The 13,918-nt window shown below is 32.8% G+C and overlaps 1 protein-coding gene across 12 annotated transcripts in view; it reads left to right on the top strand.

Annotated features, from left to right (window-relative positions):
• The window catches only part of LOC106872934 (poly [ADP-ribose] polymerase tankyrase), a 180,452-nt gene that overhangs the window by 48,274 nt on the left and 118,260 nt on the right, over positions 1 to 13,918 (top strand). For all 12 annotated transcript variants that reach the window (XM_089359477.1, XM_089359484.1, XM_089359481.1 and 9 more), the window contains exon 2: positions 13,777 to 13,822. In XM_089359477.1, coding sequence (XP_089215603.1) covers positions 13,799 to 13,822 — 24 coding nt within the window. In that variant the 5' untranslated portion in view covers positions 13,777 to 13,798. The remainder of the gene's footprint in view (positions 1 to 13,776; positions 13,823 to 13,918) is intronic.

The raw sequence follows: 13,918 nt of genomic DNA on the forward strand, positions 1-13,918 counted from the left end.
TTGTTTATGGTTGTACAAATGAAAAGAAGTATTCAATATGTTAAGTCAGTGTGTACATTATTATTTGAAGTAGAGGCTTATATATATAATATATATTTACACACACACAGTTCGAATCGGTTTCTTAGATGTTTTGACTTTAATGAATTTTGCAAAAGTTGAATTTCTTATTAATTTTCCCACAAATTAGACAAGTGCTTAGACGAGCCACTCAATTTTGTGTGCTCGTTTGTTTCTTATTTTAAGATTCCAATCCAATTAAAAATAAATTTCAGTCGCTTGATATTGATTGATTTTAAGGTGTTTTCAATTGTGATACTTCGATTTCATTTTCACCTGACGTTTTTTTTTTTTTTTGGTAAATATTTACCTTTCTCCCTGTTTATCTATCAATGTCTCCAGTTAACCTGCAACACCCACGTATATTTTATTAAATAAATATTACTTGTTTGAACTAAACTCTGCAGCTCTCTAAACAAATTGATTGAATTTGCTTATATTTAGTCTTAACATTTTTCGAATATTGCTTAGGTATGTTATCTAGGTGGAGGAATTCTCTTTAAAATATGTCTTTCTTCACATGCTTTGTAAATATTGTTTTCTCCACCCCACCCCCTCACTGCTCTCAAAGACATGTTTGACACATTCACTTCTTTTTCTTACTTGATTTATCGAATCCAATATGTGATCCTTTCAAAATAGTTTGTGGTGGTTACATTTTGTTTGTAAATGACGATTTCTGACTCATAAGATTGAGAAATTCTTGTTTCTCACGAGAACTCTAATATGTATTAAGATTTGCTATTTCTTTAATATATGTGTGTGTGTATATATATATATATATATATATATATATATATATATATATATAAACAATATATGAGTATATGCATATATATGTACATGTATGTACATACCTTCATCTACATGCACATATAGATACATATCTAGGTACATGACGTTACAAAAGAACATGGACAAAATGATAAACAAGGTACAACAAAGAAGCAGGCCACATAGAGAACATATCCTTCATCAGCTGCCACCATTATATATATAAAGAGAGAGAGAGATGGTGTTACATTGAAGTGCAATATTTTGCTCACAGACACCCTCTAAAAAGAGAATTGTTAATTTTAGCTTTTACTGATGAAAATGTATTTCATGTTATGGTAAAGTTAAGAGGTCGTTCACATTACCCACTGTTAGATCAGTTTTTTAAAAAAAATTACCTTGAAAAATATTTTGTATATGTTAAATTTTAACGTAGTAGACATAGGATGTAATAGTTTACAGAAAAATTGTTGCTCCTTCAGTTCGTTTTTCCTTTTGTTGCATCATGTCTGTCTTGATATTAATGGTTGATGGATATGATATAATAGGAAAAGAGAAGCTTGAAACTTCTTTTTTGCTATTGGTAGTAATGTTAGGCTTTTCCTAAACCTGGCAACTGAGAAAGAAATCCATAATTCCATTGACTTCCAGAATGCATTATAACAATAATTAAATCACTCATCAAGTGATAGATTTTTATTATGTTGACAGGGCACTTGTCTTGTTTTGAGCACGTGGGAGTCTCTAATGTTTTTACTCAACCAGCTAGGAATAGAAGTCAAATCTTTCTTGTATCACATCCTACCGCCTTAAAAAGGGAAGGATGGATCTGAAAGAAAACACTGTTTAGACAGAATGCCAGTGGCTGGAGCACTTGATTATAGGTCTATGGTCAAGGATAACCTGTAGCTAAAACAACACTGAACAGCTTATTTTCCAGCTGAGGAAACTTTTTCTTAAATGGTAATAACTAAGTCCCTTTGACTGGATGCTAACCTACATTGCAGGTAACTTTCACATATATGATCTGGTAATCTATTGCTCCAAATAGTAAAGTGAACTAAGGTCTGTAGATTTAAGTGTTCTTCAGATCACAGATCATAACACAAATCATATCTGTTAAAAAAGCTTCATGGAACCTCTGAAACATTTGTGGATTTTGTCTGCAACAGTAAACCATAATCCATATATATATATATGAGTGTTTGATCTTTGTTAGAAATGGCTGTACTTATATCCTTTGCAGATACTTTTCAAATGCATAAGGTTCTTGCTGCTTAGGTCTTACTTCCAGTTTTAGCTACATGGTTAAGATGTTGGCTTTGCAATTGTTCCCACTATGCAATACTTCAGCATTTTCTAATATAACCTCAGGTTAGCAAAAACTTTGTGAATGAAATTTAATTGGTGGAAATTGTGTAGACAAACCCTTAGGACTTTCCTGTTCTTGGGTGTAAAACTCAATTTGTCCCTCAGTTTAAAACCACCATTTTGACTTTAGGGACTTTTATAGTAGTCTATTCTATTGCAAATATTCAAACCAAGTCTTTGGTCTGAAGATAACTTCTTCCTTCACACCACTTTTGGAGACCCTGTTAAGAGTCGTGGGCTTTTTTTTTCTTCTTCCTTTGGCTCGACTATAGAACCCCCCCCCCCCCCCCCAAAAAAAAAACTCCTCATAAGGCAGATCAAAGATATTTTAACAAGACACCATCTTGCCATTTATGTAGACATAATGTATCTACCATTGTCCTTTTTTTAATAACAGGTTGTGATTTGAAGGAGAATTGACTAATATTTCTAGCAAGTTTGAGTGATCACATTAGAGGTGCCCTTAGCTCAATGTTGATTTTGGTACTCATCTTGAATTTCTATAGGAGATACCTGCAGGGAAAAGCTGGGAGTTGCAGTGTTTTGCAGTTTCTGCAAAGTGCATTGAACCAGAGGGTTTAGCAAGAGGATTTCATGATGTGAGATGCAGATTAAAGAGAAAGAGAGAAAGACAGAGAGGAGAGAGGTTTCTAACTTGCTTGTTCAGTTACATGGCATTGAATAAACTATAATGTCTGATTAAAAAAAGAAAAATACATCTTTTAAACAGAAATACTTGTATAATGAGTCGCTCTTTTGTTACTATTTAAACAAATCTGTTAAAATATCTTATTGATTCTGTGGCGGCTTTAGGACCAAACTTTATTCTGAATAAACCTATTGAAACAACCAGCAAACAAGTGGAGTTGTTATGTGCTTGCTCAACCTGGCAGAAATAGCAGACAGTATACTCCCAAATTACTACACTACCATCTTAAAAGGGAAGGATATACAAAATAATGTTATTTTTAACACTCTTCATCTGAGAAAAAGAAAAAGAAAGATGGGATAATTATGGATAAATCACCTTTGATTTTAGATATACCGTAAATCCCTGAGTATAGTCCGTCCTTGAGTATAATACACGGGATTTTTAGGGGGCTGTACCGATGAAAAACCTAAACCTTGTGTATAATACGCACCCCTTCTCTAACTTGAGTCAAGGAGGTCTATATAACGTCCTTGGTTTGTAAACATATATCTGGTAACGTCCTTTATTATTATTGTATATATAGCATAAAGCAAACGTGTAGCTTTTTTGTGCACTTTGAAATATAGAAATAACAGTAATAACGTCAGTGAAAAATAAATATTAAATATATTGCCTTTACATATTTATCGCTATCAGTTATAAGCCCGACATCACAAAATGCGCCTGAATAAACATTGCCGGACAGCAAATAGAGACTTGGACATTGCTTAGAAAATATTTTTCATTTTTAACCTTGTATATAGTACGCACTAGGGATTTTGACCTTTAAATTTTTGGGGAAAAAATGCGGATTATACTCGAGGATTTATGGTATTCAATCGAGTTTGATAACAAGGACTAAATAACTAAAAAGCTAACGTTAAATTGCAAAGTCTTCATCTGACTGCATTGTGTTCAGTTCTCTCTCCATTTCCAAGGTGTGACTGATATACCATAATTTATATCTTCAGCTCAGTCATGTACCTTATTTAGTTTCAGTGCCAACCAATGTACAGTTGTAAAGATTTACCTTGTGATTTTTTCCCCATCCCTACTTCAGTAACCACGTTGATATGCTATGCTTTTTTTGATCTTCATAAAACGAAACATATCCAGTGTTGTCTGCCACTCATGCAAGAATAATAAAGAAATATCAGTCACTAAGTTTATATTATTTGCTTTCACCACCTCATAATTATTTTAACCCTTTAGCATTTAAACCGGCCATATCCGGCCAAAAGTATTCTGCCTATTCTATGTTCAAACTGGCCAGATCTGGTCTCTCACACCAACCCTACAATATGGTTTTAAAAATTAACAGCTACCTCATCAAAATCTCAGCTGTGAGATAATGCTTGATTAGTTCAAAACAATGTGGATAAAAAAGCTTTAATTTTGGCAGAATAATGTGAACACTAAAGGGTTAAGTTAGCTTTTTTGATTTGCCCTGCATTAAATATGTTAACTGAACTGTTCTTTACTTTTTAACAGACACTTTTCAGTTTCTCCACTTCAGTTCTAAGAGACCCAACAACACTATACTACAAAAAAAAAACAAAAACAAAAAACAAAAACAACTGTACATTATTTTGAATTATCATTTAATTTGTTAGCAGTTTGTTTACTTTCAGGGTGTTTGTTTTTCATTGCAGTAATTTATTCAGTTTTTATTGATTCAGGTTTAATTAATTAGTTTTATTAATTTAGTGTTAGACTAAATGTGCGATAGCATTTAGGTTTTTTTTATGCTTGGTATTTTGAGTTAGAATTGCATCAAGATTAAGTTTACATTACTTCAGATTTCACTAGAGCAAATAAGGAAACCATCAGGTGTACTGCAGTTGATTTTTTTCACTAAACCACCCTCCTACAAATTTGTGGCCCTGTACCAAAGTAAAAAGTATATATAAGATTACTAATAATTCATATTTGACTTTATAATTGTTATTAATATCCTTTTCTACTCTAGGCACAAGGCCCAAAATTTTTGGGGAAGGGGGGGAGCAGCGACTAAATTGATCCCAGTACGCAACTGGTACTTAATTTATCGACCCCGAAAAGATGAAAGGCAAAGTTGAACTCAGAACGTAAAGACAGTCAAAATACTGCTAAGCATTCCACCCAGCGTGCTAACGTTTCTGCCAGCTCTCCGCCTTTTTTGGGGCTTCTTTCAGTTTCCATCTACCAAATCCACTGACAAAGCTTTGGTCAGCCCAAGGTTCAAGTAGAAGACACTTGCCCAAGGTGCCATGCAGTGGGACTGAACCCGGGACCATGTGTTGGTAAGCAAGCTACTTACCATACGGCCACGCCTGCGCCTTAGTTAATTGGCAGAATTGTTAGTGTTGGACAGAATGGTATTTCTTTTGGCTCTTTGTATTCTAACTTTAAATTCCACTTGTATCAACTTTGTTTTTCCTTCTTCTGGGTTGATAAAATAAAGTACCAGTTAAGTACCAGGATTGATGATATCAACTAACCTTCTCCCTTCATAACTGCTGGCCTTGTGACAAAATTTAAAACCATTGATTTTAACTTCAAATTATGATAAACGTAAACAAACAAACGAAGTTTGCTTTTAGAAGCGTTGAGATGTCTTAGAAAGTTAAAGAAGTGATTTTAAATTCTCAATAGCAGGATAATGCTAATAATATAGCCTGAACAGGATAAGCTACCCCTATTTTGCAGAAAAAAGTGTAGGGGGTTAGCTATGAGACCTACACTTTTTTCTGCAAAATAGGGGTAGTTTATCCTGTTCAGGCTATATTATTAGCATTATCCTGCGATTGAGAATTTAAAATCACTTCATTAATTTTAACATTGATTTGCTAATTTTTTTTAGTATTAATTTAAGAAAGTAACTGTAATGGATATTTTATTTTGTCTATCATACAATTAGTATACTTGATAGAATTCAATTATATCATTGAATTATGGGTTAACTTTATTTATTTTCAGGTATCAATATGTCTGTTTATAGATGGGGATATTGTTAAGATGTATATATTTAATATAAAATGAGGAAACTTGAGGAACTTAATTAATCTTGCTTTACCACTTTCCTATATGTTTTGGTTTTAATGCAGAAAACATGTGCCTGTATCCACTGTTCTTGAAATTTGTTGTTATTGCTGTTTGGTCCAGGTTTGTCTTGATCAAAGAGACATAGAGTTCCAGCCATGGCTACCTGTGCAAAATTTGTCCTTTAAATATCCACACTCTAATGGAATTGACAGGAGATTTAGCTGCTATCTTTTAATAAAAATAAACGAATAAGGCGCAGGAGTGGCTGTGTGGTAAGTAGCTTGCTTACCAACCACATGGTTCCGGATTCACTCCCACTGCGTGGCACCTTGGCCAAGTGTCTTCTACTATAGCCTCGGGCCGACCAAAGCCTTGTGAGTGGATTTGGTAGATGGAAACTGAAAGAAGCCTGTCGTATATATGTATATATATATATATGTAGATGTTTTTGTGTCTGTGTTTGTCCCCCCCCCCCCCCCCCCCCCCCCAACATCGCTTGACAACCGATGCTGGTGTGTTTATGTCCCCGTAACTTAGCGGTTCGGCAAAAGAGACCGATAGAATAAGTACTAGGCTTCTAAAGAATAGTCTTGAGGTCGATTTGCTTGACTAAAGGTGGTGCTCCAGCATGGCCACAGTCAAAAGACTGAAACAAGTAAAAGAGTATAGATGCAAGCTTGGCTGTGTGGTTAAGAAGTTTGCTTAGCAACCTTGTGGTCTTTGGTTCAGTCCCATTACATGGCATCTTGGGCAAGTGCTTTCTATTATGACCAATACCTTGTCAGTGAATTTGGTAGTTAGAAACTGTGTGGAGGCCCAATGTTTGTGTGTATACACACACACACTAATATTGAACAGTGAGAACGAGTGGTCAACACCACATTGGTGGATTAATATTCTTTATTTGTGGGATAACGCCGGTACTCATCTCCATCTTGGAGACATGTAACAGGCTTGATAATTGGTGTGAAATGTTTTCCTCTCAGCATATAACCACTGGTAGCCTTGTTAACCCCTGCAAATAATATGTGTGTTTGTGTGCATTTGTTCCCCCCTCACCTTGACAACTGATGTTGGCTTGTTTACATGGGGTTGATTTCTTCAACTAAAGTTCTTCAAGGCGTTGCCCCATCATGGCTGCAACCCAATGACTGAAGCAAGTGAAACATAAAAGATAACATATGATGGTGGATTAAAAAACAAATAATGATGTAACATTTTAAATCTAATCTATATATTTTACCCTATATTATATACAGATGTTTAGTAATCTGTAGTAGTTTTCAGGTTTATATTATTAATAAGAAACGGGTGTTAGAAATAACCAGGTATATAAAGAAGTATATATACACACACACACGCACATGCACACACACACACACACACACACACACACACACACACACACACACACACACACTCTCTCTCTCTCTCTCTCTCTGGACTGGATCCTTTTTGATAAGCTAGTTAAAATATTGGCATTATTTCAAAATAAGCTTCTATTAAGTAAACGGACCAGTGCTAGAGGTTTATTTTACCAATGATAGTCATTGTTGTTTCAATTAAAAATCCTTGCTAAAATATAAAAAATTAGTAATAGTATATCTTGTAAAGCTTTTTCTTTCTTTCTTTAAATTTATTTTCTAAATATAAAATCTTGAGTAGTTAAAAAGAAAAAAATCTGTTAGTCATCAATTTTTTTTTTTCCTAGTATGAGTGAGTTATTTTTTGAAAAGGTTGCATCCATTTAGAGCAACTGCTACTTGAACTTGTTACCTTTGTGGCCACTTAACTGTGAATTAAGAATGAAACCTACTTCATCACTGAAGGAAGAATTGTTATTTGCTTTGCCTTGGGGCTTGGCGCAGCATAATATCTGTTGCATTTCGTCTTGACCTCTTGTCCTTATAGAAAGTATTTCATCCATCCAATATGTCCGAATGTACAAAAATCTAAGATTAAACCAGAAAGCTAAGAAAAAAAAAAAAAAAAAAAAAAACAGAATTTTCAGTTGACCGATCTTTCAGTTGTGCTATTTCGTCTTTTACATTGTCTGAAATGTTAGGAATTTGTAAATGCAGTAATAGTTAAAGAGCTAAATTAGTGTTTCTTTTCTTAACAGGTCATCAATGATGTAAATCTCTTTCTCTCTTTCTGTCTAATGTAAACATATGTGTGTATGTAAATATATATATATATATATATATATATATAGTCTGTCATACCGGCCATGACGAAGGGAAATAGCCCTGAAACTCGAGTCGCCTTTATATATATATATTTATATTTATATATTTATATATTTGATCCTTTATATTGAACACTCAATATTTCATCTACATTCAATACTTTCTTTCATGGTGCCATCCATTTTTATTTTATTTTATTTTATATTGTATATTGTATATCATATTATATATTGTATATTCCATATTCTATACCCCACATTAGTTCTGCAGGAATATAAATAAAACATAAAAAACAGACAGTGTTGGAACTCTTTTAAGCAAAATAATATATTCCTCTATACACAATCATACAAAAAAACCCACCTTTTTTGTATTTATTTTTACTCGCATATATATATATATATATATATATATATATATATATATATATATATTCCTTCAAAGCTGATGATTCACTCCATTGCCACACCAACTGCCTCTGTTGTATGCTTTTCTTCAGCCAAGACAGAGAAGAAATGCTTACAAATAAGTGTGTTTGGGGTAGAAAGGTAGTGAATCGTCAGCTTTAAAAGAATAATCAGACACGTCTCAGATACTATTACTCCAAAGCTCACACATACACTCCCATATATTAATAGAAAAATATATTTAAAATTTATTCCAAAGATATGAACTCTTGAAATGTTTTAAAGAAATATTTGAATCCTTGATATACTCTCTTTTACTCTTTTACTTGTTTCAGTCATTTGACTGCGGCCATGCTGGAGCACCGCCTTTAGTCGAGCAAATCGACCCCAGGACTTATTCTTTGTAAGCCTAGTACTTATTCTATCGGTCTCTTTTGCCGAACCGCTAAGTTACGGGGACCTAAACACACCACCATCGGTTGTCAAGCGATGTTGGGGGGGGGGGGCACAGACACACAAACATATACACACACATACATATATATATATATATATATATATATACACACATATATACGACGGGCTTCTTTCAGTTTCCGTCTACTAAATCCACTCACAAGGCTTTGGTCGTCCCGAGGCAATAGTAGAAGACACTTGCCCAAGGTGCCACGGCAGTGGGAATGAACCCGGAACCATGTGGTTGGTAAGCAAGCTACTTACCACATAGCCACTCAGAATAATTTTATTAGCTCTGCAGTTAATTTATTTTCTTAAGAATAATAGTTTTAGAATTATTTGTCCAAGAATCAAAAGGAACAAAGAAAGGTTTTCACTACCAGCTAGCTCACTGATCACAAACTTAATCTGTTGCTTGCATTTTGTTGCAAGGTACTTACCCCTCCATTGCTTTAGTCGAAACGATCCATATATATTCCTATAACTGAATAATACAGGAATGCCATGTGTTGGACCGATATTCTTATTTAAGGCAAGTTTTCATGTACATCTTCTTAACAGCAAGAAAACCAGCAAGCGCTGGTTTTGGAGGCCTTGAAAATACGATAGATTTATAGGAAATGTGATAGATTTATCTGTTTAAGGTGAGAAAAAAGAGCTAAGGGAGTGTCTACATGATAATCCACCCTGCAAGAAATGGCAACTAAATCTCCTCTAAATCACAAAAGTTGTACATTGGATAATGTTGTTCTAGATACATTGTCTAATATATGAAAAAGGGATGGCTATGACAAATGGTTTTGATTAAGTTTCTGCTTGATCAGAGCTAACCTGGAGTTAATCTCCCACAACAGCATAAAACATGTAATGACTATTCGTCTATAAACATGTTTTTGAAGACATGTTTATAGTCAAATGTGCTGATTTCGTTACGTTCAACACAAAGAGTTTTGCAGGTGATGAGGTTTATCATAGTTAATTGAGATGACCTTTCTGTATTATTGGTGCATATTTTAGTGACTCTAAAGGAAGGACTGTCAGAGTTGACCCCTAGTAGAATTTTAGCCCAAAATATAGAGGTGAAATTAAATATGTACTATAGTGCATTTAGCAAACCAAAGAAGTCTATGTGGTTATTCAACCAGGTAATATTAGCAGCTAAATCTCCTTAATAACATACCTTGGCATCTTGATAAAGACAATATCTCTCAGCTTTATTGTTGAATTATAGATAAGATTTAGCTATGCCGCAATGTTTCTTAAAAGAATACAGTTCATGTTAGAGAATATTTTTTGGTTAATTTTCAAAATGATTAAGAATTTTGAGAGGTATAATAAAGTAACACAAACACACCTGTCTCTTTGTGTCTATGCGTGCATGTGCACACACACACACACACACACACACACACACACACACACACAGAGGTTGTATTTGGAATAGAACTTCTACAAAAAATATTCTTTCGTAAAACTATAATGGAATTTATTTTACTGAAATCTCAAATTGGCATTTATTTAGTGATGGGATCCGGTTGGGATTACAACTAAAATATGAATGGTGAGGAGGAGGAGTCACAGGTGGGCTAGTATTGAAAGAGTTTAAGAGATAAAGCTCATTCAAATTATGCCCTTATATATATATATATATATATATATATATATATATATATATATATATACATACACAGGGTGTCCACAAAGTCTGAGTACATGGAGTAAATAAAATCATAATATAAACAATTGAATATAAAAGATAATAATTTCTTAAAGTATGTGTTAATCCCCATGTACCCAGTCTTTGTGGACACCCTGTATATATATATATATATATATATATATATATATATATATATATATATAGGATTGACCTTTTACTAAACAACAATAAATAATTTCGATAGTCAAGAGATAAAGTGATTACTTTACTAATTCTGCTTTGTTATTTCTGAGTAAAACATTTCGTTCTGCCCACATTCAATTGGGTATCAGATCATTTGCAAATGGTACCGGTCATATATCGGCACTCTATTCAGAGGAGTTAAAGTTACATCTTTAAAAAGCCCCTAACAAAGTGATATAGCCATTACATCATATTACTAACATATATATATATATATATATATATATATATATATATATATAGATAGTTTCCTTACTGTTAAAGTAATACAAAGATGGGGGTGAAAAACTTGATTAATGTTTTAACTGCTTTTATTTCCATAAATTTGAAGTCAGTAATAATTACTACACATCTTTACATTCATTTACTTTGCTGTACTAATATGAAAGAGGTAAATTTTCATTTAAATTTAAACATTTATACATGTATATATTTGTTAACAAAAGTATGAGTGGGACTTTTTGTTGTTGAAGTCAAGTAAATCAAAAAATGATGTCTTGTTCAAGAGCATTTTTGACTTGTACTAATGTGGCCATCAGTCTAACACTTTTCATTTCTCAGCCATTATGTCTATTGTTTCCTTTGTATTTGCATATATATAGAACCAATAGTCTATGTTTTCTCAATTTCGTTTTGTAATATTGTAATAAACATGGTTTATGGTGGTAGTTGATGGATTAGTTCTAATCTAATACTGACATCAGTATAAAAGAGCCTGCATGTAAATCTCACTGGACTGTCATACTGACTTTATCTTCAAACTGGAATTTTGTAATCTATGTGGTAGAGCTTCATGGCAACTTTGGATGGTTGCAGTGAAAGAGTATTGTTATTTTGTTTAACCCTTTTGATACCAACCCACTTGAGACCACCCTTGGTTCAATGATGCAAATTTCCTGTTTTAAAAGTGATCTAAATTAGAATCTTCCATCAACATCTCATGTTAATTTATATTTCAAACACAGGCTTAATAATGACAGAATTATTTTATGAAGTTCTTCATTATTTTCTAAATTAGCTGAGACAAAAGACAGCAGGTTTTAACAGAAATATGATAACAAAAGGGTTAAAGTCTTTCTTGAAATTCCTGAGATTATTAATGTTCAGAGATGAATAAAATTTAATCTTGTTACTGACTACACATAACTTATGATGGCAGAGTTTGCTCATTTGTTTTCAAGGTATCAGAATGGATGTATGTGATAGGACCATTCCTCTTATATCATTGTAGGAACTTTCAGCCCTTTTTTTCCTCAAGAAACCTTTACTTTTTTTTTTTTTGTATTGAAAGTATGCAATTTATTTATTTGAAATCTTAGACTCCATGTTGAAAATTCCACATATGCAACATGTTATTATTTAATTATTATTAATTAATATATCCTTTAAAATATTACTTAAATAATGGTTGATAAATATTATATTAGTGCCTGTAAAGAAATATAAAATCAGTAAATGCACATTTGTGGAGGCTCGTGGCTTAGTGGTTAGGGTGTCAGCATCATGATCGTAAGATTGTGGCTTCGATTCCTGGACCGGGTGACACGTTGTGTTCTTGAGCAAAAACTTCATTTCACGTTGCTCTAGTCAACTCAGCTGGCAAAAATGAGTAATGCTGCGATGGACTGGGGAACACAAACGCCATTGAAACCGGGAAACCGGGCCCATGTGCCTGGCTGGGCTTTAAAAGGGCGCATTTATTATTTTATTTAAATGCACATTTATTTGTTAAAAAATTGTTGGCATTAGAAATAATATTAAAATATTAAACCATTTAACCTTTTTGTGATCATATTCCAGCAGTGCTTCAGTGAGTTTTTGAGAATAATCAAATATTTGGAAGGATAAAATTTCTTTTAGCTTGTGTTTAGAACATAGGTTATTAACCAGTTTGATACTGACCTGCATGAGACTACCTCTGGTTCTATGATGCAAACTTTGTTATTTTTGAAGTGATTTAAGTTAAAAACCTTCCATCAAAATTTCATGTTGTTCTAAACACCACATTGATAATGTCAGTTATTTTACTAAATTCTTCATTATTTAAAAAAAAAAAATTGAAACAATAGCAGTGCATTTCAACAGAAATATGGTAAGAAAAGGGTTAACTCTTTCGTGATATTTGGAATGAAATACACTGCATATGTGTTTCCATTAATTTTGAAACTAATCAAGAATTTGGAAGAATTTAATAAAATAATTAACTTTGTCAGTGTCAAAGCTAGTTTATGGAAAATAACTTTTAACAAATTGTTCTCACACAAAATTATAATAGATTCTATTATTTCAATATGAATATTTTGAACTGGCAATTTTTGTATTTTTGTAGAACCATTGGCAGTCTGAGACAGATTGGTATCAAAATAATTAAGGAGCTATGTTGATAAGTAAACAACAGCAGCCTAACTAGTTAGCCCAAAATATCTGGGAAGGATGAATAGCAAAGAACTCTTCTCCCTCCCTCCCTTTGTGTGTATGTGTGTATATATGAACTTTTTGAACCTATCTGAGACTAACCTTTGTAAGTCGACATTAGATTTATCAAAGAAATTTTGCTTTCTACATTTACTTATTTATTGTAGTTTTGTTCTTGTCTGATTGTTGGTATATGAATTCCTTAAGAAAAATACTTGTTTTGAATGCTATAATCTTTTTTTTCTTCCCATTACAAATCTTTTTATCCTTTCAGTGTTTTCAGGAATGTTAACGCTTTAATTAGCAGACATCTTTTTCTTCTCTGAACAAATATTTCTTTAGAAGCAGTATTTCTTTAAATTAACCACTACTATTAAATAACATTAAAAAAAAAAAAAAAAAAAGTAATTGAGGAGGAGAGAGTTTTTCTCAGAGAATTAATTTGATTTGTTACTTTAAACAGTTTTTTTTCTTTTCTTTCTTCAGAAACACACCTACTTGATTTAAAATGGATATTACTCACGGAAACACGGTACGTAATTTAACATTCTTTATAATTTGTATAATAATTAGACTTATCTATGCCAAAACTGTTTACTCCATATTTCTATGCTTTTATCAAAGTGTC

This window comes from Octopus bimaculoides, chromosome 11, assembly GCF_046866305.1.
Source record: "Octopus bimaculoides isolate indiv1 chromosome 11, ASM4686630v1, whole genome shotgun sequence".
Lineage (NCBI taxonomy): Eukaryota > Metazoa > Mollusca > Cephalopoda > Octopoda > Octopodidae > Octopus > Octopus bimaculoides.